This window comes from Dama dama, chromosome 15, assembly GCF_033118175.1.
Source record: "Dama dama isolate Ldn47 chromosome 15, ASM3311817v1, whole genome shotgun sequence".
NCBI classification, from domain to species: domain Eukaryota; kingdom Metazoa; phylum Chordata; class Mammalia; order Artiodactyla; family Cervidae; genus Dama; species Dama dama.
The window spans coordinates 71,189,828-71,216,498 of record NC_083695.1 but is presented as its reverse complement, the minus strand read 5'-3'; the positions used below and the strand labels follow the sequence as shown (position 1 = coordinate 71,216,498).

The 26,671-nt window shown below is 38.0% G+C and overlaps 1 protein-coding gene across 1 annotated transcript in view; it reads left to right on the top strand.

The window, feature by feature from the left end:
• The window catches only part of CFAP43 (cilia and flagella associated protein 43), a 102,414-nt gene that overhangs the window by 52,529 nt on the left and 23,214 nt on the right, over positions 1–26,671 (top strand). Inside the window, exons 11-22 of the mRNA XM_061163155.1 lie at positions 39–187; positions 1,751–1,854; positions 5,377–5,517; positions 8,413–8,585; positions 9,746–9,895; positions 11,723–11,853; positions 13,442–13,586; positions 15,672–15,764; positions 16,501–16,578; positions 22,368–22,493; positions 24,812–24,916; positions 25,960–26,076. Coding sequence (XP_061019138.1) covers positions 39–187; positions 1,751–1,854; positions 5,377–5,517; positions 8,413–8,585; positions 9,746–9,895; positions 11,723–11,853; positions 13,442–13,586; positions 15,672–15,764; positions 16,501–16,578; positions 22,368–22,493; positions 24,812–24,916; positions 25,960–26,076 — 1,512 coding nt within the window. The remainder of the gene's footprint in view (positions 1–38; positions 188–1,750; positions 1,855–5,376; positions 5,518–8,412; positions 8,586–9,745; positions 9,896–11,722; positions 11,854–13,441; positions 13,587–15,671; positions 15,765–16,500; positions 16,579–22,367; positions 22,494–24,811; positions 24,917–25,959; positions 26,077–26,671) is intronic.

Sequence of the window (26,671 nt, the reverse complement as noted above, 5' to 3'; positions counted from 1 at the left end):
CTGTGAGTCTATTTCTGTTTTGCATCTGTCTTAAACAGGCAACAGTTCTGGCCTGCTCTCCTTCCTCCCTCTCTGCAGCCGTGGGGACCGAGGATGGCCTTGTCCACTTTCTCGACGTCCGGGATGTGGAATCCCCTCATGAAGTTCATAAGGCCTTTCTCTCTGAATCACCTGTGCAGCACCTCCTGTAAGTACCGCCGGTTTCTGGCAGCAACTTTGTCAGGTCTGTCTGTTGAGAATTCCACTGAAGTTTTAACTTTTTTTAGGTTTTACATGTGTTGTTTTGAAAATTAGTATATTGACTCAGTTCTACATTCAAGAAATACAGAGGTGTATATAGTACAATACAGTTTCCCACTGTTATCCCCAAATACCCAGTTCTCCTCCTGGGAGACAGCTTGTTACTAGTTTCTTGTGTCTTTTTACTGGACATATTTTATTCACAAACAAGCAGAAAAATAAGTACTTCCTTTTAATTGCATGAATGTGTATCAAGCACTTAGAGTGTACCAGGAACTTCTGTTATATTAACCTCATGAGATAGGTATTCTTATTGTTTCCATTTTAAAGATAAGGAAGATGATACATAAAGAATTTAAATAACTATTAATATCACACATGTTGTAAATGGCAAATGTTGAGATTTGAACCCAGGCAATTGGGCTCTAGAATCATTGCCTTTGCTCTTATACAGTAGCAAACCATATATAATGTTCTGCACCACAATTTTTTTCACTTAATTGTATATCTTAAAGAAAGTTTTCTTTCCACACATGAAGACCTTCATTCTTTTTTTACAGCTACATAGTATTCCATCACATGGAATACATTCCATAATTCTTAAGACAGTATATTGATAGGCATTTAGATGATTTCAAATTTTTTGAAACAGTACTTTACAAGACAGCATAGAGACACTGAGTTTAGACTTATTATATTGTTATTATTGTATCTTTGATTAATTTATCATAATTCTAAGTATTCACAAGAAATGACATTTTTGCCCTGCTTCACAGCTTGATGTGCTGTTACACATTGTAGTTTATTGAATGTGACACTTGTCAAACATTCAGAAAAGTATTATGCTTGTCCCTGTTTCACAAGTGAGATAATTTAGGTTCAGAAAGAAGCATTTGCCAAGATTAGTCAGCTAGCACTGGAAGGAGCTGGGTTTCCACCATCTGTGCTGTTCCTACGTGCTCTGCTGCCTCTGCAGGGAAGGATCTGTAATCTCTCTCCATTTACATTCCACTCCTCTGTATCATCTTTTTGGCACCTCTCCTTTCTCAGATGTTTCTCTCTTATCCTAATTTGCATTTCCCACTTTTTCTAATTTGATCAAAGTATAGAAACATTTTGCTATAATCTTCTTCTTTCTGCCAGGACTGGTACTGAGGGGCAGTGGAATGCTCCACTCATCTCTAATTTGATAATTGCTTATGTCCACCTGAAATATCAGAAAGTTTTACTGTCACGTTTTGTTCACTTATGATGACATAGTTGCCCATTTTTAGTGAATCTTCTTGACCATCTACTTAAAGTTACAATTTAGAAACAATATTAGCCTAAAATGCAATGATTACATTCATCTATATTCACTTACCTTTTATAAGGTCTGATAATATTAAAAATCATAAACCATAAGAATAATTGGTTTTGGGTATATCTCCATGATGTCTTTCAATAAATTTGTTTACCATCCTATTAGTGAAACAAATAGAAAATGATAATCAGATTTCTTCTTTTCTAGGTATGACCAGAGAGGAATGTATGTATTTGTTGGAACATCAGAAGGACACATTTTTGTTATCAATGCCAAACCCTCAAGTTCATTTGAGATTCTTGGATTCATAGGTACTTACACTGAATTCTTTTTTTCCCCTATCTGGGCAACAGGTGGGATCTTAGTTCCTTGACCAGGGATCAAACCCATGCCCCCTACCCTGGGAGCACAGTCTTAACCACCAGATCGCCAGGAAAGTTGCAGTAGACTGCTTATTAACCTAAGATGTTGGTCAATTTATTCTAAAGAATTTGAAGTTGTGAAAATGGGGCCATGGTGAAGCAATTACTTGTAGCATGTTTTCTAAAACAAAAGCATTTAAATAGCTGTTCAAAGTTACTAAGGAGAATTCGCATATCATCTTTAGAGGTTTTGGTTCATCTACTTGGTATACAGTTGATATTAAATAACTCTTCTTGAATCAGTTAATGAATTAATGAAATGGCTAAATGTTTCTAGTGTTACTGCAAATGTAAGTTGAGTTGGTTTATCCCTGAAATACTTAAAAAAAAAAAATTTATGTATGTATTTGGCTGTGCTGGGTCTTAGTTGCCACACCAGAATCTTTAGTTGTGGTGTGCAGGATCTATAGTTGCAGCAAGTGGAATCTAGTTCCCCAACCAGAGATTGAACCAGGCCCCCTGCATTGGGAGTGTGGAATCTTGGCCACTGAACCACCAGGGAAGTCCCGAAATAACTTTTTAAATAATATTTGATCTCTATTTAATTAAAATATCTAAAGAATGTTTTGTTACATGCATCTTTACTCCGTGCTTTCACAACCAAGGGCTCGGGTTCAATCCCTGGTTGGGGAACTAAGAGTCCACAAGCCATGTGGTGTGGCCAAAAATAAATGAATAAAAATTTTTTAAAAATGACATTCAGTTGTTTCAGTAATGTGTGTCCAAATGCCCAGGTAAACCACAGAACTGACAGGCGAGATAGCACTTTGGTGATAAATAATAAGAACTAATACTTTTCTCTCTGGCTTTATATTCCAAATGTAAATGTAAATTTTCAAATCTATGTACTGATTTTTAAAAATTGAGTGCCTAATAAGTGTAAAATGCTGAACCTAGGCCCTGTGGAAGCATGAAAATGTCAAGGAAGGAATTTAGTGGAGGAGGAATAGCAGAGTGCTATGTAGGCTCAGGAAAAGAAGTAATTAATTCTCAGGTGTGAAGAAAGGAATGGAAGTGAAGAGGAGACACAGAGAATATGGAGCAGAAGAATTTTGCAACGATTTAAAGTAGTGGAGGATGGGGCTTGTTGGCATTCTAGCTCAGGACAAAAGTTTGAGCAATGGCACTTGGAATGGTAAGAAGTCTGGCATAACAAGTATATGAGTTTACCAGATTACGATCATGATGACAAGGTTTGAAACAAAGTGGAGGGTCTTGAACATCATCCCAAAGAGTCTGGGCTTTGATCTATAGTTAATGACACATCATCAGACGTTTTCAAGATGGGACTAGTGTGATTTGATTTGGTTTTTAGAGGACGACTCTGGCATCAGTGTGAAGGCTGGAGAAGAAAGGCAAGAGAACGGAATAAAAAAATTCAGAAAAACATTATAGTAACTCACACAAGAAATGCTGTTAGTCATAACAAAAGCCAACATTTATTGAGGGAGTCCTTATGTGATATCCAGTATTCTAAGTACTTGGCATGTGTTAATTCATTTAATTCTTATAGGCAACTTTTGTGAGGTTGAGACCACTGTTATGCCCAGTTTAAAGATAAAGCAATTGAGGCACAGTGAGGTTAAGTATTTGTCCAAAGCCACACAGGTATCCAGGACTCAAGCTCAGGAAGTCTGGTTTCAGAGCTTATGCTCTTATCCACAGTGTACAAGATCACGCAGCAGTCATGGAAAGGGGAAGGAGTGGACAGTTACGAATGATGGAATTGGTAGAACTTGATAATTGATTGTATGTGAAAGGAAGGGATCAGCAATGACTCTGAAGTTTCTAACCCAGATGGTGGAAGTTTGTGCTGTCATCAGTTGAAGTAAAAACTCAAGGGAGAAGAAAGTTATGGAGGCTGAGGGATAGGGTGAGCTGACAAGCTCTGTAGAGTTGAAGCCAATAAGATCTTCATTTGGAGATATTTACCATTAATTCAGAAATGAAGATTTGTAGTGACTTGGCAGCAGCAGCAGCAGCAGTTCAAAGTTTAATGATGGAATTCTGAACTTGAAATCATGGAAGCTCATGAGATGGTTTAAGACAGAGTTGAAGCAAACCCAACTGTGTAATGAGGTCAAACAGGTAACCTAAATATGTAAATTGGATGGCATGGAGTGTGGTAGGTCTGAAGGCTGACCTCAGAATGGGTACCAGTCCTGCCTAAGTGTCCCATTTTTTAACATACCTTGCCAGTCAGAGTATGGGATGGGAAAAGCTACTTACTCTGAAGATGTAGACAGAGAAGACAAGGCAGTGAAGAAAACGAAAGATGGGCGAGAGAACTGGGAGTCACCCGCACCAGGAAGAGCTCGAAGAAGGAAGGCTGTCTGAATGGTGGACTGTGGCAGAAGTGTCAGTGGCCTGAGGGCTAGGATGAGGCAGTCACTGTCTGAGCCCAGGGAGACCTACCCCTTTGGGACAGAGAGACAGAGTTTCAGGTGGGAAAGGCAGTCAGAAAAGGAGGTTGGTAACCAGCAATTTCTGCTCTCGGATGTTTGCAGTGGAGAAAAGAGAATTAGTAACTGGTGGGGAAACAGGGTTGAAGGAACATTCTAATCTGAAGATAGAGGAGTCTTCTCAATAGGAGAAGACATAAAAGACCCAAGGAAATTAAAAGAGATAATTAATAGCACATGGTGTAATAATACATTGGAGGCATAGGCTCAAAATCACAGATGGAAAGGGTTACAGTTTATTCCTAAAAATGTCAAGAAATGAAGAGGGAAGATAACAGAAAATGTGAGATTCAGGACAAGAAAGTTGAAGTCAAGTTTATGTCAGATGTTCTCTGTCTCCCTTGCTCAGTAAGAGGAAAGGTTACCCTATAAACACCTGAGGGGAGGGGCTGAGATGGGGCCTGAGACGGTGGACACACACAGAATAGTAGCTGTGTGAAGTGGTGGTAGTGAAGCTTGAGAGAATCCAAGGTGGGCCCCAGGCAAGGCACCTTGCAGAAGTGGGATTCGCTGGCTTACTGTAGGACAGACTCATAACAGCAAGTGTATTCCCACCACACCTGCGATACCTTGACCATGGCAAAAATGTTTATTCAGTACTGGGAATGGGCAAATGGCTGGAGTGGACATTCAAGAGGCCAGAGCTTATGGGCGCTGCTGGGTAGGGTAGAGCCGGCAGACTCTGGAGGCCCCTCTGGCTGGATGGAAGCTGAGTCCCACCCAGCTGGATTGAATTTGCCCACTTAGACATCTCATGGGGAGAATCCCCCATCTGCTCATCAAAAAATGTTTCTCTCACTTATGTTTAAACATCACTTAAATATCCAATAAGTAAATTTGGATAAGATTTAGTTAAGACAGGTCTATAATGTGATATCTTAACCTAGAAATATGAAAGCCTCTATAAACATATCAATAATGACTTGTGTTGATTTCCATTTGCTTTCAGAGATGGGCAAAGACATTTTACAAATATCCACAGTGTCTCCTTTGGAAACAGACATAGTAGAAGTGATGGTGCTTTCCCCATTTCCAGAAACAAGAAGAAGCAGACTGGAAATATTTTCTCTGCCTAAAATACTACCGGAAGGTAAAGAAAAGTGAGCAAGCAATTCTACCCTGGGCACCCAGTTGAATAGTTGCTATAACTTTCTTTCTTTTTTTTTTTTCTTCCAGTGATAGCATTTTTTTTCTTCTAACATGTGGAGAGGTTAAAATGCCCACAACCTTTTTTGTGTCTTACAAAATAAAGCTGATGTGACTGCTAAATAATGTGAAATGTGGACTTTCCTCTCTGTTCAGTTCAGTCACTCAGTTGTGTCCAACTTTTTGGGACACCATGGACTGCAGCACGCCAGGTTTCCCTGTCCATCACCACTTCCGGAGCTTACTCAAACTCATGTCCATTGAGTCGGTGATGCTATCCAACTATTTCATCCTCTGTCGTCCCCTTCTCCTCCTGCCTTCAATCTTTCCCAACATCAGGGTCTTTTCCAAGGAGTCAGTTCTTTGCGTCAGGTGGCCAGAGTATTGGAGTTTCAGCTTCAGCATCAGTCCTTCCAATGAATATTCAGGACTAATCTCCTTTAGGATGGACTGGTTGGATCTTCTTTTAATCCAAGGGACTCTCAAGAGTCTTCTCCAACACCAAAGTTCAAAAGCATCAATTCTTCTCGGAGCTCAGCTTTCTTTATAGTTCAGCTCTCACATCCATACATGACTACTGGAAAAACCATAGCTTTGACTAGATGGACCTTGGCAAAGTAATGTCTTTGCTTTTTAATATGCTGTCTAGGTTGGTCATAACTTTCCTTCCAAGGAGTAAGTGTCTTTTAATTTCATGGCTACAGTCTCCATCTGCAGCGATTTTGGAGCCCCCCAAAATAAAGTCTGTCACTGTTTCCACTGTTTCTCCATCTATTGGCCATGAAGTACTGGGACAAGATGCCATGATCTTAGTCTTCTGAATGTTGAATTTTAGGCCAACTTTTTCACTCTCCTCTTTCATTTTCATTAAGAGGCTCTTTAGTTCTTCCCTTTCTGCTATAGATGTGGTATCATCTGCATATCTGAGGTTATTGATATTTCTCCCATCAATCTTGATTCCAGCTTGTGCTTTATCCAGTCCAGTATGTCTCATGATGTACTCTGCATGTAAGTTAAATAAGCAGGGTGACAGTATACAGCCTTGACATACTCCTTTCCCAATTTGGAACCAGTCTGTTGTTCCATGTCCAGTTCTAACTGTTGCTTCTTGACCTGCATTCAAATTTATCAGGAGGCAGGTAAGGTGGTCTGGTATTCCCATCTCTTTCAGAATTTTCCACAGTTTGTGGTGGTCCACACCGTCAAAGGCTTTGGCATAGTCAGTAAAGCAGAAATAGATGTTGTTATGGAACTCTCTTGCCTTTTCGATGATGTTGGCAATTTGATCTCCAGTTCCTTTGCCTTTTATAAATCCAGCTTGAACATCTGGAAATTCACAGTTCACATACTGTTGAAGCCTGACTTGGAGAATTTTGAGCATTACTTCACTAGCATGTGAGATGAGTGCAATTGTGCAGTAGTTTGAGCATTCTTTGGCATTGCCTTTCTTTGGGATTGGAATGAAAACTGACATTTTCCAGTCCTGTGGCCACTGCTGAGTTTTCCAAATGTGCTGGCATGTTAAGTGCAGCACTTTCATAGCATCTCAACTGGAATTCCATCACCTCTACTTGCTTTGTTCATAGTGATGCTTTTTAAAGCCCATTTGACTTCACATTCCTTGATGTCTGGCTCTAGGTGAGTGATCACACTATCGTGATTATCTGGGTCATGAAGATCTTTTTTGTATAGTTCTCCTGTGTATTCTTGCCACCTCTTCTTAATATCTTCTGCTTCTGTTAGATCCGTACCATTTCTGTCCTTTACTGTGCCTATCTTTGCATGAATGTTCCCATGGTAGCTCTAATTTTCTTGAAAAGATCTCTAGTCTTTCCCATTCTATTGCTTTCCTCTGTTTCTTTGCACTGATCACTGAGGAAGGCTTTCTTATCTCTCCTTGTTATTCTTTGGAACGCTGCATTCAAATGGGTGTATCTTTCCTTTTCTCCTGTGCCTTTCACGTCTCCTATTTTCACAACTCTTTGTAAGGCCTCCTGAGACAACCATTTTGCCTTTTTGCATTTCTTTTTCTTGGGGATGGTCTTGATCACTGCCTCCTGTACAATGTCATGAACCTCCGTTCATGATTCTTCAGGCACTCTGTCTATCAGATCTAATCCCTTGAATCTACTTGTCACTAGATTCTGTTGTTCATACGAATCTTCTTATCAGAGGAAAAAAAGGATCAACTGTCATTTTGTAAGTTGATTTGTCACTTCGTGATGTCTCTTTTTGTTGTTGTTGTGTCCGACTCTTGCGACCCCATGGACTGAGTCCACCAGGCTCCTCTGTCCATGGGATTTCCCAGACAAAAGTACTAGAGTGGCTTGCCATTTCCTTCTCCACTCTTTTTTGTAGCTTTAAATATACAGAGTCAAATTCATATACATTACTATGTAGTTACTGTCATTGATAAAATCATAAGAAAGATTTCTGGATAAAAAGGTATATTAAAATAGACACTTTGTTTTAGATAACAAATATATCTGGGTAGCTATTTTGCAAATATTTAATTATAGAGTATAAGAAAGTAAAAAACCTCAAGGTACTTTATTCTTAATTAAGACTGTCTAGACCATCATGAGTTTCATCATGTCTCTACTTAACTGACAAAATTAACAAAAGTCTTATAAAAGATAATTTACCTACTGTTAGTCATTTAATACTCAAGTATTTCTAATGGAGCCACATTGTTTTCCAATCATTTTTATCCCATAATAGTCTCTACATTAACTGGGCATTTAATTTTTTATTTTGCTTTTCATAGTTGTCATAACAATTAAAAAAATAAAATCAATAAATAGTACAAATTATCTGTCTTCTTCCCCAAATATTACAGTTTCTGCAAGCTTTGCTGATGAACGAGGGAGGCTGAGAGATGAATTCATTCATAAGTTCGTGTATGAGACAGAGCACACTTTGTCCTCTGCGGTCTTGAACTTGCAAAGTAACCGAATATATGGCTTCTGTAATCAAGTGCCATACATCTGCAGCTATCTTCTTCCTAAAAAAGTATGCCAAAACTTAAGCATTCTGTCATTTTTCTTAGCACTCAAGATTGGTACATTGTATTCATTAGACATGATCCACGCTTTAACACTCTAGTCCAGTTAACAAATGTCTTTATTATAGTAAAATAACTTCTTTGAATTAGATATATTAGCATGGTTTGTTAATTCATCATAAAATTTTAACACTTGCGCAACCTCATACTTGTGGTGCATGCATCATACTTGTCAGATAAACATGCAGATGACACAATATTCGTTTAGTGACTTTCAAAACTATTTTTTAAAAATCTATCATTAGAAAATCAATTCTACAGGGGTCAGGAGCTACAGCCTTGATGACTTTCAGTGGAACTTTATACTTGAGTCTTAAAGAAAGTTGCAAGCAAAATGCCTCTATATTTCTAGTATCCTTTCATCATACTCCTCAAACTTCTTCCATATTGCATCACTTCTTGCTACATACACTAACCCAGATTATATCACCCTTCTTTTTCTAAATCCTTCAGTCAAAAGCCTTCTCTCTCTCAGAGCAGCCAATATCAGCAAGGTCTGAAACAAAGACATTCAAAGAAGGAAGGACTGGTTTGTAGTAAGGAGGATTTAAGAAAAGCTTCCTGGTAGAAGTAATAGTTGAACTGGACTTTGAAGAATAGTTCAGATTTAGACATGAGAAATATTGTGTACAATCTTGGCAGAGAGGTGGGGTTCCTGAAGTAGGGAGGGAAGCCAGATTGGTGGGCATGGGATGGGGAAGAGCATTCCATATAAAAGTCACACACATGCAGAGGTTTGAAGGTGGGAATACATGAGAAATGGGGGGAGGGGGCGGTGATGGTGGTGGTGGAAATTGACTCATTTATTTTGACTTGAAGATAGGAGTATTTGAAAAGGATTAGTGAAAAATCAAGATAGTCAGTTGTAGGCTGGGATTTTTAATGGTGGCTGATATACAGAGGAGACTTTTCTTAGTTGGCTGAAACAAACATTTATTTGCAATCAGAGATTAAAAAATGTGGTGCAAATATAGGTGTCCACTTTATCATGTATCAGTTTATTTCCAATGACAATGTTTTTGGATTTGAATCTGACTATATATGCATAACTGCAAGGTGCCACTCCCCTGATCTTTTCTATAATATGGTCATTTTCTTTGATTGGCAGGAACATAGTGGTGTTTACATTCTTAAGCCATACCAAAAATTACAAAGCAAACAATATGGACCTGGAATGCTCTCTCTGTCTCCACATGGATTGTGGCTCATAACAATAGCTAAATGTGGAATTCTGTGCATCCGAGATATTCATACTTTGGTAAACTCCTTTTTTTCCCCCCAATCATGGGATTTCCATCTTGATCTCATACAAGGAACAAAAGCTCTTAGGAAAGGAATTGGAACTGTTAAGTAAATTGACTCATAACTTATTTACCACTGATGGTGTTATTGACTTCAGCGTTAGCTGTATTTATGTGCCAAGGTTTGAGCCTCTAAGGGAGGAAGTGCAGGCCACTAGACTGAGACCTGCAAAGAAGGAACATGGGGCAGTAGGTGAGCTCCAGTCCATCTCCATCACCACTTATTGTGTGGCAAGAAAATTCACTGAACTGCTTATTCTCACCCTGTGAGATTTTGGTAAGAGCCAAGGAGAGGGTATATGCAAAACTTCTTCGGAAACAGTGAATTGCTGTGCAAATCTAGGATGATGGCTGCTAGCTCCCTGGCCTGGAGGGCCTCTAACCTGGTTGCTGCCACCCTCCCCCACCCCAAGCCTGAGTTCTTCCTGTGATGCTGAAAGAATACACAAGGGTGTGGCCCTTAACTGAGTCCTCCCCCATCACTTGCAGACTTCAGTGTCACCAGTCCTACTACCATTTCTGATTTCCATTGTTCTCAGATCTCTGATTAAATGAAAATAGTTTCTTCTCCCCAAGTGGAAGATCCTTTTCTAGGTTTTGAGATCAAGTTGTACTGGTTATCAGTACAATTTAATTATTTCATATTATATAGGGAAAGATCTTAAATATCTTACAGATAATTTTTAAATGAACAGTTTGCAAACCAGTACATTTTCTCTTATTCAAATGATTTGTAAATGTATGCTACAACTGATAGTGACATGACAGTAAGATGTCAGAGTTTTTCTGGATGATTCTGTGCAATGTGCCTCATATGGGAGGTTATTCATGGCAGTACTGCTTGTAAAAACAACCTAATATCCATCAACAGAGGACTGGATAAATAAATAATCATGCATAAACAGTGCATAAATAAAGTATGGAATATTATGCTGTAATACAGCATGAGGAAATCTTTATGCAACAATATGGAAAGAATCCCAAGACATATTATTATAATAAGTAGGAAAGGCAAAGTGTGTAATACACATATTATGTTATACTTCATATTAAAAATTGTTTGTATAAAAAATTATTTACATACATTAAAATCCTCTGAAAAGATATTTAAGATATGATTGTATTGATTGCCTTTGGGAGGTATTGGGGAAGGGGAAGGAAGGAGATTTCACTGCATACTCTTTTATAGTTTTTTTAAAATTTTGAAACATTTGAATGTATTCCCTATTCAAAAATTTTTAAAAATTGTAAAACTATCATGGTTGATAACTAGTGTGACAAAGAAATCTGTTTCTGATCAAATAATTTAAACTATTGTACTGTGTACCAACTAATGATGTGCTTGGGTTCTAATTAAACTGGTTTAATTGGCCTCCTCCATCATTTTCACTCATTGCCCATCGCCTACTTTCATCACACTCAGCCTCTTTTGCACATAAAGGGGACTTGCTTAATCCTTGAAGACATCTGAATTTGCCCGCACTGTCCATTCTCAGCAAGTCTATTCTCCTTTCCATATCTGATTTTCCTATTGGTGACAATAATTCCTCCTTTTCCATATTACCCAGAAGGGAGAACAAATCAATACTGATGAATGTATTTTGTATTAGTAATTTTCAGTTCCATGTATTACTAAGAGACTACTCCATACCAACTAAAATGCTGTGAACAAATAGGAAAAGGTTTATCCATAAACAAAAGTGCATGTTAGAACCCCCTTAGAAAAAAGCCCTGTGGTAGAGCTGCATTTGTAATTTCTGCACTTTGTTCCTAAAACTATTAAGGAAACATTTACTCGGTGTCGGAGTCATTCTCACCAGGGGCTCGGGATTCAGTCGGTGAGAATTTCAATGGATGGACAAAGCATTCTGGTGAATGGGAGAGATGACAGCACACTAGTTAACCTAAGATGGAGGTGAGTACAGGTCGCAGTAAGCAACCTCACGTAATACGGTGTTTTAAAATACAGGTGTTCTTCTTTAGTTAATAGCAGGGCCAACGTAACTGGAAACAGCTGCCACTGAAACAACTGTTGTACTAATGATCCCAAGAGGGGGGAAGATGCCATGCTATGCAAGGGCCACATAGGGAGGCAGCAGGGAGGGTTAGGAGACAGAGGGAGCAGGGAAAACATGGACAAGAGCCTTCACTTTGGTTTCCGTGGCGAGGAGCAGCCAGGCTTAGGATTGGCTAATCTGGATAACTTCGGTGGGTTCTGGGCCGTAGGAGCTGCTGCTAGTTGTCCAATACTTGACCCAGGTATTACTAGGAGAGGAAAATAGTGGCCCTACGTTTGAAAGACCAATAGAGGATTTGCTTGGGGGGGTGGGCCTGTGGGTCTGCATTTGAAAGGTGAACTCCAGGTAAGTTGTTTACTGTCTCTATGACTTGCTGGTCCTGGAAGGGACAAGACCCCAGATGTCAAAGCATCAAAATACAAAAAATAAAAAGACACAGTTAAGACCTATGAAGTGATCGGTACTCCTTATCATAACATCTGTTGGAAGAACAAAAGGAATGAGGACAACTCTGAACGGTAGATCATTTTTAAAAGTCCTATTTATCCCTAAAAAACCTGACATAGGTATGTGCATTTCTGTTCATGTGTACAGATTTACTTTCCTAATTAGACTTTGCTTTCCTAATTAGACAATATTAAATTAATCTAGACTTTGCTTAGACTAAAACTAAAATTCTAAATAAATAATTGCCAAGCATACAGATGATGGCCAGGGCATAGAGATCATGCAGGTAATGCCCTGGACTTGAAATGTCACTTTATTTGATCTGCCAATGGACGCCTCTTATCAATGTACAATTTGTTTCCACAAAAATACTATTTCATAGTGCTTCCTGTAAGCAAAACAGTAATAAAACTCACTTAGGCACCTGACAACCCCTCTAAATCATCTACAAACATGTTATTCAAGGTGGAATCTGCAGCACCTGTGAGCTTGTTAGAAATGCGTGTTCTTGGGCCTCATCGAACTTTTTGAGTCAGAAACTTTATGGGTGGGGCCCAGGAATCTGTTTTAACAAGCCCTCCAGGCCATGCTGATATGCCTGAAGTTTGAGATGCTCTGGTGTACTGAGTGAAGTAATACTTCAGTGTGGGGCAGGGACTATGAGGACTGCACAGGGTAACGTGATTATATACAGTGTGAAGCAGCATAGCACCCAGTATGTTCTGAAGGTTCAGCCAAAGCAGTAACTCTTCTGTGCAGTGGCCAGGCTGGATGAGTAGAGAGGACCTGTAGGGTAAGGGATGGGGTCAGCCTGGGGAGAGATGACCCCAGGGAGATCAAGAAGCTTGTTGTGTCCTGGAGCCCATGAGAGTGCTGTCCTCTAAGAAGCAGAGTCCTAATAGCTTCAGGGCACTGTGGAGAATTGACCACATGTATCTTTGTGTAGAAATGGATAGGTACCTGCAAATAACACTGCTAAATGTGTCTTTTTCAAATTGTCATGTTATAGCCTATGTGTTTTCCTTTTTATCAATATAGGCGGTTTGGAGGAGTCTTAGCCAATGATATTCTTGAATATAGCCAGCAACTTACAACTTACCTGAAGACCATCATGGATGAGGAGAATGATTATTTAAGTATACCAAGAGAATCCTTGGATTTGGAATCACAATCTGAACATGCAGTTGAGTTTCAATATAGTTTTCTTTCTCCTTCCTTCCTCCCTCCCTCCTTTCCTTCCTCCCTCCCTCCTTTCCTTCCTTCCTTCCTAAATTGATATGTTTTCAGGTTATAGTTTTCTTTTAGCAGATATTTTACTAGTATTCCTCTTTATCCAGATATCCCATGATTTTCAAAAACAGCATGCACTACATTTAAGAGAAAAATATTCTACGTTTTCTCAAAGCAATCACAAATATTACATTTCAGACCTTATTTAAAGCCATAGTACAAGGTCTATCTTGAAAAAGAAATCTATTACAATTCTGGTGCATGTTCAAACTAGTCTCTCTGTACTTTTGTATCATGTGCATTATTTAGAATGTGTCTACCCAGAGGACATTTATTCACCCAGTCATTTAATAAATGTTTACTGAGGGCCTACAGAGTGCTAAGCTATGGTGATATAGCCATAAACAGTTGGGAAATTTTCTGCTTTTGTGGAGCCTACAATCCAGTTGGGGGTTGGGGGTGAGCAGAGAAAGATAAATAAATAATCAAATACATAGGAAAAATTAGATAGTAACAAGATCTATTTACTGAATAAAAAGGGGTTGGTGTGATAGTGTTGGCTGGAATAGCCCCTCCAAGGAGAAGGTCTGTGACTTGACTTTAAAAAAAAGTACAGATGTGTGGGGGAGGGGCAAGTACTCAGGGTAGAGGGAGAAAGAGCTTAGTACATTTGAAGACCTAATATGAAAAAGACCTGTGCAGTTGAAGTGAGCAAGGGAGAGTGGTAGGAGATGAAATCCTTGAGATAGGAAAAAGAACAGGCAAAGAAGGGCTTTGTAAACCAGGTAGCATTTGGACATAGTTTGACATGTACTGAGAACCTATTAAAGTGTTCTGAGCAAAGGATTTACAGGGTCTTACATTTTTTCTAAATGATTGCTTCTGCTGTGTGGAATATGATTCTGCCTGCTTTGATGGGCAGCAGATAGGCACAAGTGTGGAAGCAGACAGAGCAAGGAGTTAGAAGGCTCAGGTAACAGCAATAGAGGTGGAAGAGTGTTGTGGAGAAGGGGCAGATTCCAGGCAGGTTGTGGAGGCAGAGGTGACAGAACTTCTGATGAGTTGGACCTAGAGGGAAAGGGAAAGAAGGGACTCAAGGATGATGCCTAGATCTTTTACTTGAAGCTACCACTCACGGAGAAGGGAGAGACTATGGTGGGGGAGCCACTGTAGGGAGAAAGAAGAAAATCCAAAATCAGTTCCCCAGACTGAGCATGAGAACACTGTTAGAACACGGTTAGCGTGAGAGCACATCCCAGTGAGGTACCCAGTAGACCACTGTACAGATGTTCTGGGGAGAGTCCAGGATGCGAGATGTTGATCTGAAAGTCGAGGGCATATGAATGGAATTTAAAGCCATAAAACTAGATAAGATCATCATGGAAGAGTGGATGGTGAGAAATACAAGGGGGACTAAGATAGAGCGACTTCTGGAGACCAGGAGAAGAGTTCAGGGAGGCAAAGGAGATTGAGAAGAACCAGTGCGGAGCAGCCAGTGAGGAGAACCAACAGTCACAACATCCCAAACTCTCTCAAGACTTTTTGCTGCAAAGGGGAGCACAGAAATAGGGTGGCAGCTAAAAGGGAATGTGGTGGTCAGTGAAGAATAGCTTTCCTGGGACAGGAGGTTCCAGAGCGTATTTAGATACTGTTGGGAAAGAGTCAGTAGAAGGCAGAAGTGGATGATACAGAAGGGTGATGCAGAGGCCTCGAGAAGGAAGAATAGATTAAGATCCTAAGCACAAATGGTAGGGCAGGCCTTAACAGGCCATATCTTCTGGTCTACAGGAACAGGAAGAAGGCCAAGAGTGATTTGGTGATCACTGTTGCTTTCTCAATAAGAAGCATGGCTGATATAAGGACAGATTGGAAGGAATAAACTTAAGCATTACATCTTGAGCAGGCAAAATGCTTATTAGCATTTTTTTTAAATGCAACAAGTGCAGAGGGATTCAAGCAATGAAATGAAGTAGGGTAGGAGGAGAACTTGATGAATTTTTAATTTAAGAAATATCCGTCTTCTTCTAAGGTAAATGAGAATATGCAGTTAACCATTGACTCATCACAAGAGGAATTAGTCAAAGTTGATCATACAGAAGAAATTCCATGGATACAACAGAAAAGCCAAGAGGTATTCATCAAACATAAAAGAGGTTTGAAATAATGCTCTGTAGGTGTGTCAGGTAGATTTGTTTCCTATGAAAACCCATTGGAAAGTTAGAAAGTAGAGATACTGCTTGGCAGAGCATTGCATTGTGTAAGTATAACTTTCCTGAAAGTAAGCAAGCACACCAAACACAGCTCAGTCTTTTTAGATGAAGTTATGTGAGCTTTAAGCACTGTACCTAGGCTACTGTGAAACCGAAGAAAAGTGTCCAGGTGTGCCAAAGCGAAGAATCAGCTGTGGCACCTCACGTTGCAGTACATTTGAGAGGATGCCGCAAGGTTGGCTTACATGCAAGGGGTCGATCAGAAACAGGAGAAGAAACGCCCTGGCTTCAGAGGTGCAGAAAGCTGACACAGGTGGCAGCCGTGTCTGGACCTGGTCTGCTCTCGCTCAATACCCACGGAAATAGCAGACTAGTTTTCCTTTATCAACTATTCTGTTTAATTTTTCACTATTTTCTTACTGTTGGCCATATCATTGACCTCAGTTCCAAGTTGCTTTAGCGGTCACGTACATAGCAACAGTTCAGACTTAAGCAAAGTATTGCAGTGGTATTGTTACTACTTCATGTACACTTTATATTATTAGTCTTTAATTTTTTTCCTTATTTTTCTAGAGAAGTGCTATCTGTGTATCTATATACATACACATGTATCTCTGATCTCTTACTTATATAAATGATATACTTGTTCCATTCCAGGCCATCAAAAAGGAGGTTAAATTGTTTTCCAACAAAAGGAGAGAGATAAAAAGAGGAATCAAAGCACTCGCTAAAACTGTAAGTGTTGTGATATCACAGCTAAGCTGTGATGACAAACTCCAAAACATAATGGCATAAGGATGCAAAGTTTCTTTCTTTGCCTATATAATGGTTCTAGGTGGGTGTTCAGGTCAGTGGTTACTCTGTTCCATGCAGTTATTCAGAGACCCAGGCTGACAGAGACTCTGCTATTTCTAGCACATGGCTTCTAAGGTTGCCTTGCTTGATTTCATCCGACTCAACTGGAAGGGGGAAAGAGCATGGAGGCATGCTTTGGGCCAATCTAGAGGTGGCCCTTATTGTTAGATTGAACCACAGAGATTGCTATTTTATATGGTTCAGCCAAATATACTCCAAATATTTTTCATTTTGTCTAAGGCATAGATCTAACTTAAAAAAAAAATAAACATTGCATTTCACCAATTCATTTTATTGAATATGGCCATCCTTTTCCTGCTGATTTGCAGTGCCTCCCCGGATTCCCATGATTATGGAATTGTTTCTAGATAGTCTGTATTCTGAAATTGAGCATTGATCTTTTCCTTAGCCGATTCCAAACTATTTTGATTGCTATAGATTTATACAATGTGGTTATATCTTGAAAGTAATTCTCCCTTTGCTCTTCATTTTCAGAAAATGTTGGCCTCTTTATGCACACTTTTTTGTTTGAATTTTAAAATCACCTTGTCAAGCTCTGTAAAAAACTCTGATTTATTTTGAGAATAACTGCTTACAGTTTGGTTTGGAGAAGAATTTCTTTGCCATCTCTGAAATTTTATACATATGTTTATATATATTATTTAAGATTTATGTTATAAATGTTGTAAATCTTTTATATAATATATAACATAACAATAAGTATATATATATTTTCAAATTTTTAACGAGTTCTTTAGTGAAGTTTCATAGTCTAAAAGTGACTTTGTGTATGTTTCTTATTAGATCATTTGTGGGTGGAATATTTTCTATTACATTTTCTAACTGGATACTACTGGATATGAATGTTACTAATTTTCTATATGACCACTTTTCTGAATTCTCTTTTTAGTTCTGTTGCTTTGTCAATTGAATCTCTTGGATTGTATAAGTGGACTATCAATATCTCCTGAAAATCACATGTCTCTTATCAATCTTTATATTACTTTATTTCTTTTTCTTATCTTATGGTAAGGCCTTCTAATGCAATAGTGGTCAGAACATGCTTGTCTACTAACCTTAATGGGAACATTTCTAACTTTTAAGTGCAATGCTTGCTATTTTTCTGTTAGATATCCTTTTACAAATTAAAAGGAATCCCTTCCTATACCTTGTTTTATAGGAGGTTTTATTGTTAATTTTATTGTGGAATTTATCAGATGTTTTGTATTCTTTGTATTCCTCAGATAGACTTTGGTCATTTTAAGTAGTACACCAGATTCAACTTGCTAATATTTTATTAGTATTTTGTATTTCTAGTCATAAATAATACTGGTCTATTTTTCATATACTTTCTTGGTCTAATTATGATATTGGAGTTAGAACAGCATAAAATCATCAAGTGATGATGCTCCCCTCCCCCACATACATGTAAAACTATCTGGGTCTGATGTCTGTTGCAGAGCTGATTCTTTCCTACTGTTTCAAGTTCTTTTATGGTTATCAGTCTTACCAGGTTTTCTATTTCTTTTCAGGTATAGATTTGATAAATTATATTTTCTTAGAAAACTGTTTGTCTAAATGTATAATATAAAATTATATAATATTCTACTTTTTAAGTCTCTTCTGATTTTTGAGTTATAGTTCTATTTTATTCCTAATGCTGTATGTTTGTGACTTTTATCTTTTTTCTTGATCACCCCATCCAACAGAATTTCTATTTTATTAGCATTTCCAAAGAATCAGGTATGGTTTTATTGATTTGATTCTGTTATTTTGAGATAACATTATACTTAATGTTATACCTATACATTTTGTAAATTTAGGATTTGATCCATTGAGAATTTTATTCATTCTTCTTTGCTTCATTCAGTTTTATTTTTCCTCTTTTACTTTTTTTAGTTGGAAATGTGGTTTATTTCCTAGTTTTTTCCACTATATTATGCATGTGACCATAAATATTCCACTGTGTACCACTTTGACTACATTGTATTGATTTTGATATACAACTTTCTCATTATTGCTTAGTTGTAAACATTTCTAATTCCATTTTGAACATATCAACCAAAGGGTGTTCTACAAGAATGTATGTATTTTTCTGTTTTTTATTTCCAGATTGTTTTGTCTTTTATTTATTTATAGATTATTTTGCATATCTTTCTGTTGCTAACTTTGAACTTAATTTCACTATGCTTAGTAAATAAATCTTGTTGAGATTTTCTCTGTGACCTTGTACCTGGTCACTTTTTGTGAGTGTTTCATGTGTTAGTAAAGAATATTTTGTTTTCTGGGTTTTGGGGGCAAGGTGGGTAAAATGTTCTTTAAATTCCTATTAGATCAATCTAATGGTGTTAGTTAAGTTTATATTTTTGCTATTTAAACTGATTTCTAGGATGTGATAAGCAGTTTGTCAATTTATCCTTATATTTCCATCATATTTACGTTAGATGAAAAAACGTGCATGACAGATTGCCTTGATAGATTGCTCCTTTTATCCTTGTGAAATATTTGTCTTTGTCTCTTTGGGTGTTTTTAACTGTACACTTTGATTTTTATATTAATATTTTTGCTCTCTTTCCTTGTATTAGCTCTTATTTACATATCTTTTTCAATTGCTTTATTTCCAACTTTATTCTGTTCTCTAATTAGTATAGAGCTGGACTACTTTCTTTAAATCCTATCTAAGAGTTTTAATGGGTGAGTTTAGCCACATTTACATTGATATGTTATGATATGATAAACATTGATATGTTTAAACTTAATCCCTGCCACTTTACTCTGGGTTTTCTGTTAATTTCCAAGTTTTTTTTTTCTTTCTCCCTCTTCCCTATCTGTTTGGATTGCTTGTTCATTTTTTGTTATTATTGTTCTTTTCTTTCTTTCTTCTTTTTCTTCTTCTTTTTTTTTTTTTTTTTTTTACCATTTTGGGACTATTCTATTTTTTTCATAATTTTTTCATAATTCTATTTTTTTTCAATTCTATAGAACTTCCCTGGTGGTCTAGTGGTTAAAGACTCCTCACTTCCAATGCAGAGGACAAGGGTTCAATCCCTGGTTGGGGAACTAAGAGCCCACATGCTGCACTGTGTGGCAAAAAAAAAAAAAAAAAAATCAAATTCTAGCCCATGTGCTTGACTTACTATTTTTTTTTAACATTACCTGGTGCCTTCCTGCTCAATGGTATAGAGCACAGAGGCATTGACATTGCATAGAAGCTCAACCCCATCCCAGATATCCTGAATAAGAATCTGCTATTTTGACACAGTCCCCAGGTGATTCACAGGCACATGAAGTTGGAGAAACTCTGGTCTCGTGTGTGTCATACTATGTGCATGCTCAGTCATTGCAGTCGTGTCCAGCTCTTTGTGACCCTATGAACTGTAGCCCGCCAGGCTCCTCTGACCATGGGATTCTCCATGCAAGAATACTGGAGTGGATTGCCATGCCATCCTCCAATAAAATCTATGTCTCTTACATCTCCTGCATTGGCAGGCGGGTCCTTTACCGCTGGCTCCACCCGGGAAGCCCATGTCATATCGTATCTACCCTCCAGATTAGAGTCCAGTGTGCTTACTTTTTTCTTACTTTTTACTTTCTCATCTCCTTCTGCTTCTCCCACTTTGTCTCACTGGTATCAGTTAGAATTATAGTTTAAATTGGTATTTTTTTAACTCTTAAAAATGTGTACATCTTATTTAGACTTAGTAAGAATTTCCTCTGACTTCAGTATATCCTTAATAATCCTTTCAGAGGGGTAGGTATTAGTGAACTTTCTGGGTCCCTGAATTTTTACAAATAACTCTATTTTTACCTCATACTTGAATGATGGTTTGTTGACTATAGAATTAGAGATTCAAAGTTTTTCTTCCACTTAAAACTTTGATCCAAAGCTATTGATCTGTTGTATTCTTGAATTCAGTGCCACTGATATGTGTTCTTCTCTTGGTCTTATTCTTCTATTTTTGTGATATTCCTTTCCTCTTTGGAAATGTTTAGGATTTGTTTCTTGTTTCTGTACAATCTGTTTCTAGTCCTGGGTTATTTGTTAAATCTTGAGTTTTCATGCTTTATTGTGTCTTTAAAAAATTCTCCCTATGGTTTCTTTAAACACTGTGGCCCTAGTTCTCTTATTCTCTTCTTCTTAAAGTCATATTAGTAACAGGTACTTCTAGATATGTCACGCACATTTATTGGTTTTCCTTTTACACTTTTATCTTTTTATCCTTTGTTACACACAGGGAGGATTCTTAGCTGACTTTTACCAATCAGTATCTTCAACTGTGTCTGTTTCACTATTCAGTCCATCTATTGAATTTTCTGTTTGTTTTGAAGATTAAACTTTTAAGTTCCATGACCTATTAATTATTTTGATGATACAATATTTTGCATCCCTAGTTACTGTGAAATTCTATTCTTCTTGCTTGATTAACTCTGCATGACAAGTTTTCTGCTTATTAAATTTATTGTCTCTCTTCAGTGGTCTTGTTGTCCCCCAAATATTTGGAGATCTATTTTTTTATTATTGCATGTTCATCTTTATAATTGAAATTCCCTGTTATAATTTCACCACAACAGTGCAACAAGCTTGGGAAGAAGACATGTAGGAGATCTAACTTCAGCAGATAATTCCAGTCTACCTTTTGCCTGAATACTGTCCCATGGACCCTTGGGTTATGCTGCATCATTCAGATCCAACTGATTTTCATATTTCAGAACCAGTTTCCATGCTGCGAAGGATTCTTTCTTCCTCTTTTGATTGCAGAATTGGACTTATTGATTTATTATACACTTCTTTCTCTTGATTTTATGGATTGGGGCAAGAAAGGAAGATTGCAAAGGCCATTCTCAGTCCATTTTGAAACTGAAGTCATTTTTTTTCTATTATATTGTCTTTGCTGTTTTGGTTGATTTGTAAGGGCTCTTTATATCTTGAAGATATTAATAACTTGTCATATATGTTGTAATATGTGTCCTTTGTCTCTGAATCTTTTGAAGCTATAAACTTTTAAAGATATTTTTATTATAGAAATATTCAAATATACATATAAACAGAAGGAATAATAATCTAATAGATCTAATCACCAATAGTGTTTCCTATACACCATCCACTAGGGCTTCCCAGGTGGCTCGGGAGTAAAGAATTCACCTGCCCATGCTGGAGATGCAGGAGACTTGGGTTTGACCCCTGAGTCGGGAAGATCCTCTGGAGAAGGGAATGGCAACCCACTCCAATATTCTTCCCTGGAGAATTCCATGGACAGAGGAGCCATGGGGTTACACAGAGTCAGACATGACTGAGCGACTGAGCATGCACATATATACCATCCTCTCCCGTGCACCTCTCACCATGCACATATACAATATCATATCGTTTCACCTTTAATTTTTTAAGTATATGTATCTAAAAGATAAGAACTCTGAAAATACTTAAGAAGAATACCATTAGCATACCTAAATATCTGTAATTTCTTAATATCATTTCATGTTTTTGTTATTTTTAGATAAGTAAGCTTTTATGAATTAACCCTCTAACCTAATTCTTTGCTTGACAGTTACATTTAGATAAACGGAATATCTATTTTTATTGGTTGCTGTCTGAAGAGACTCAAGGAAACATCTCTTTAAAGTTTAATTGTTTACTCGTCTCCAACCTTTCCTACTTGAAAATTCAGGTTCTGGACATGATGGAAGAAAATGAAGCAGTAGATGATATTGCAAAATTAGAGCAACAAGAATTTGGCCTGGATCTTGAAGAACTGGAAAGGCTGCATAATGAAAATGAGCAAGAAGTGGCGAAGGTAGGGAAAAACTTTATTGAAGCACCATAAAGATTTAATAAAGAAAGTAAAAATAAAATGGGAAGGAGAACTTTTCCAGAATAATGCAAATAAAATAAAACTTTTATACCATAATGTGAATAAAGCAAACTTAGTGCATATAAATGGAATGAGTCAGAGAAGTTATGGAGAAGAAGAGCATCTAGACCAGCCAGACAGCTGTTGTCTCTTCACCATGACATTATACCAGCCATCTTCTGCCATATATTTGAACATTTTTGAAAGTCTCCTCAACCACCTGAAACCAACTTCAAACGTTTTTTGTTTAGTAAGCCCTTTCTTAATTAGAGTTGAAATCATTCTTCCTGAACTCACTGATTCTTCTAATCTTTGAGCACCATCTATACTATAGCCATTGTGAAAGTGGTTGGAGAAGACTAGCAATGTATCCCATTTTCTTATTATAACAGATAGGAACCACTCTAGGGCCTTTTTGAATGTTATTTGTTGTAACAACCCAAAAAGGCGGGTTGTTGTTTTCCTCACTTAAGGAAACTAAGTCATAGACACTCAGTCACTTGGTTAAGAGAATACAACTTGAGTCAGAGCCAGGAAGCAGTCCTGGTCTTGCCCACCGTGCTTCTGGCTCATCCTCCTTGGCCCTGGCCTCACTCAGGCCTGGGATATACCATCTTCTCCCAGCCCGTTCATCTTGACCACCCTAAAATGAGTTGGCTTAGATGCCTGCTCCCGTCCTCATCCTCTGATTGCTTCATTCTTTAAGTTCATGTCTGACCGCTCGGCCCCATGAGCCTGCCCCTCTGGACACCTGCCCACTGATGCAGCCACTGTGCTCACTCGACTCCAGCTCTGCCCCAGAGGCCCCATTCCTTGTTCCTTATCAAAGTCCTGTGCGTCCCTCGAGGAGCTTCCTTGATCCTCTGACTCAGACTTTGATACAGAGATAGGCTCTTCACATGCTCATTTCCCTCATGATGTTTTTTTCCTGAACTCTGGGCTTTTGAGGAGATATCAGCCCTGCACTGGACGTGATGGTAGAATACAGGACAGAACGCTTGTTAGCAGATGGCACCATAAGTCCACCTGGGAGCAGGATATTTGTCCCCGGGAAGAGCAAGGGGTCCCTGTCCTAAAGAGACAAGGCTACTAGCCAGCTCCAGCCAGGATCCCACCAATAAGGAAAAGACCAAAGCCCAGTAATGACCACCTGGACATTAATTAATATTAATTAATGCATAATAGTAATACTGTCCAACAGTATTAATATTTTTCTGAAAGGGTTGATCAAGTAGCCTCAGAAGTAGTAAAGGGAAGGCCTGAAAGGACCCTGGAAATCAGTCAGATTCTGACAACTGATATGCCAAAAGAGCTGTTTATTTAAGAAAAAGTAATTTTAAACTGTTTTAGCCATTAACTCAATGGACAAAATAAAAAACAAAATGCAAATTAAACATGGTATTTGTTCAGACAATGAATAAAATAAAAATAAATAAATGAGTGAATGAATGAATCTGGGAGATACTAGTCTCAGCTAGTTTTCTAATAATTCTTCCAACAAAGTGATATTAAAGAAAAAAAAAAAAGGTCTGCACAACATTGTAAATCAATTACAGTTCAGTAAAAAAAAATTTTTGAAAAAAGATTCTGAAGAGGACCCTAACAACTAAAGATTGTTGGGTGTCACTTTCAGGCTAGCTCTTTTGGTAAATTTTATTAAAATAAGAATACTTCATCACTTAAATATTAGGTAATAGAATCAATTAAGGAGATAAAAACTAATTGAGGGAACATATGTTTCTAAATAGGAAAAATTACATCATATGATCCCCAGGAGTAGTAGAATATTCATTTCACGGTAGATGTAAATAAAAGAAGAATTTAGTACAGTAAAGACCCCAAGACAGAGGTCACAAACTGGCACTTTGGATATGCATTGACAAGAATTAAGCCAACATTCTTAGCTATTTCAAACTTTTCTAATAAAACAAGAATACTTGGCGCAGTGGATTTGCTTTGCCACCTTACACCAGCCAGCCAGCTCTGCGAAGTGTGTATGGGCTATCGAGCTAACACAGCCGTGCAACGGCCCATGCACCTGCCTTGGCTCCTGTGTAGGACCTGCCTGCCCTTGGTGGTGTTCATGTTTGACACCCTGGTCCTCAAGGAAGGGAGTCCTGAGCCTCCAGACCAAACCTTAGGTTCTCAAAGACAGGGGAATACCCCCTCCAAGTACATCTGGTTAAGGAACTTACAGTCAAGCTATTTTCTTTGAGGCCACATTTTCAACATGATTTTTCCCTTCATTTGTGTTCTTTAAGATAAGAAGGGATGTTGAGATGCAAAACCTAGCCAAGAGATATTTGGCTGAAATCATCAAAGAAGAATGCTGGAATTCGATGGCTGTGAAAGGCCGAGCTCTTAAGGTAACAGATACAACTTCAAGTACATCTTAGCCAATGAAAATTTTCATTGAAAGTCTCATGGCAGAAAATTTTAAAAAGAAAAAGTGCAGGAAAGTCCTTATGTAGGAAAGCAAACCATGCCTTGCCCCTTCCTGTGCTGAATTCCACTTCCATGTGTCACTTTTTCTGGGTCTTATTCTCCCTCTCTGCTCGGTCCCCATGTGCTTCTAAACCAGCATCTCTTAAGATTTGTCTTACAGCTCTTTCTCTCTTTCCTCCATGACACCACCTCATTTCACTCACATTCCATACAGATTGAAAACTAGATCTAATAATGTTCACATTTCTACCTGTGTCTAGCTTCACATTTTCTTTCTTTCTTTTTTTATGCTTCACATTTTCTAAAGGGCTGTTTTTGTGCCTTTTTATTAAGATTCCTCCCAACGCAGTTTCCGTCTTTGTCTTGGGTAACCAAAAGTCCCAATTTATGCCTATGATCCTGGAGTAACTATTAACGGCACCTTTTTCACTTTCAAATATGCCATCTGTTTAGATCACCCTATTGGTCACCCTACATTTATGAGCTTGATTATTGCTCTAAAACAGGGTTTCTTGAGAAGGGCACACTGGGGCCGGATAATTCTTTGTTATGGTGCTGTCCTACAGATTGGAGGATTTTTGCAACATTCCTATCCTCTGTCTACTAGGCCCCAGTAGTATCCACCACGCCCATTAGTGACAGTCAAAACTGTCTCCAGACTTTGCCAAACGTCGCTGGGGGCCTGAAGAGGATGGGGACAGGGGCAAGCAAAATCACTTTGAGTTGAGAAGCACTGCTCTAGAGATAGATCTTTCACAAAAGTACAGTATTTTCTTACAAAGGTTACACCAATACTGATGGCATGCATTGTTCTTTTTTAAAAACTTCCATCAGCCATTTTGCTCATGCATGATGGTAACCTATGAATTAGTTTCAATCAGAGAAAACATCTCCCACAGTGCCTCAAAGACACATAATTGTACTGAAAATGTATTCTTTTCATTTTGCTTTTTTTACCTCCAAGTGCTTTCATATCCCCTATGTGGTTGAGAACTTCCCAATGAAAGAACGCACAGATGAAGAGTTGAAAGAATTGAAGAGAGTTGTGCAGCAAAAGAAGATTGAAACAGAGTGTCTTAAAGTACAATTTTAAGTATATATATGTGTGTTTATATAAGATGGTTTCTGTTTCAGTATTTCCTTCATACAGATTTGAGTTGGAATACTACTTAAGTCTAGATATTGTTTGTGTTTATATTTGTAGTCCTTGTTTATGTCTACAACATGTTCTGATGAATACAGGAGCCTGTATCTAAATAGTAAGTCTAGAATCTAAATCCTAACAACTTTGACTATCCCTCAAATATGATGATATACTTTTAAAAATTATATTTGGGAGTTTGTTTTTGTTCTGGCCATGAGTTCTTCATCCACTCATAACTCATTTTTATAATCTCTTATCACTGAGGATTATATTTTAAGATAGTTGGCCAGGGATGAAGTAGAATCTGTTTTGATGGGATTTATGGTTTTCCTAAAGTAATCCTAGCATTTTTCCCCCCAACAATATCTGTCAAACCACTTAAAAATACTGCACAATTGGTATAGTTTCATTTAGGCCAGAACTTTGCATTCTTTCTTTTTCTGAAACATAAATTGAAGGGATGCTTAATTCTTCTTGCCTACATATAACAGTCCTATGGGAATAAGTTCTTGTAAAACATGAAGAGAAGGTA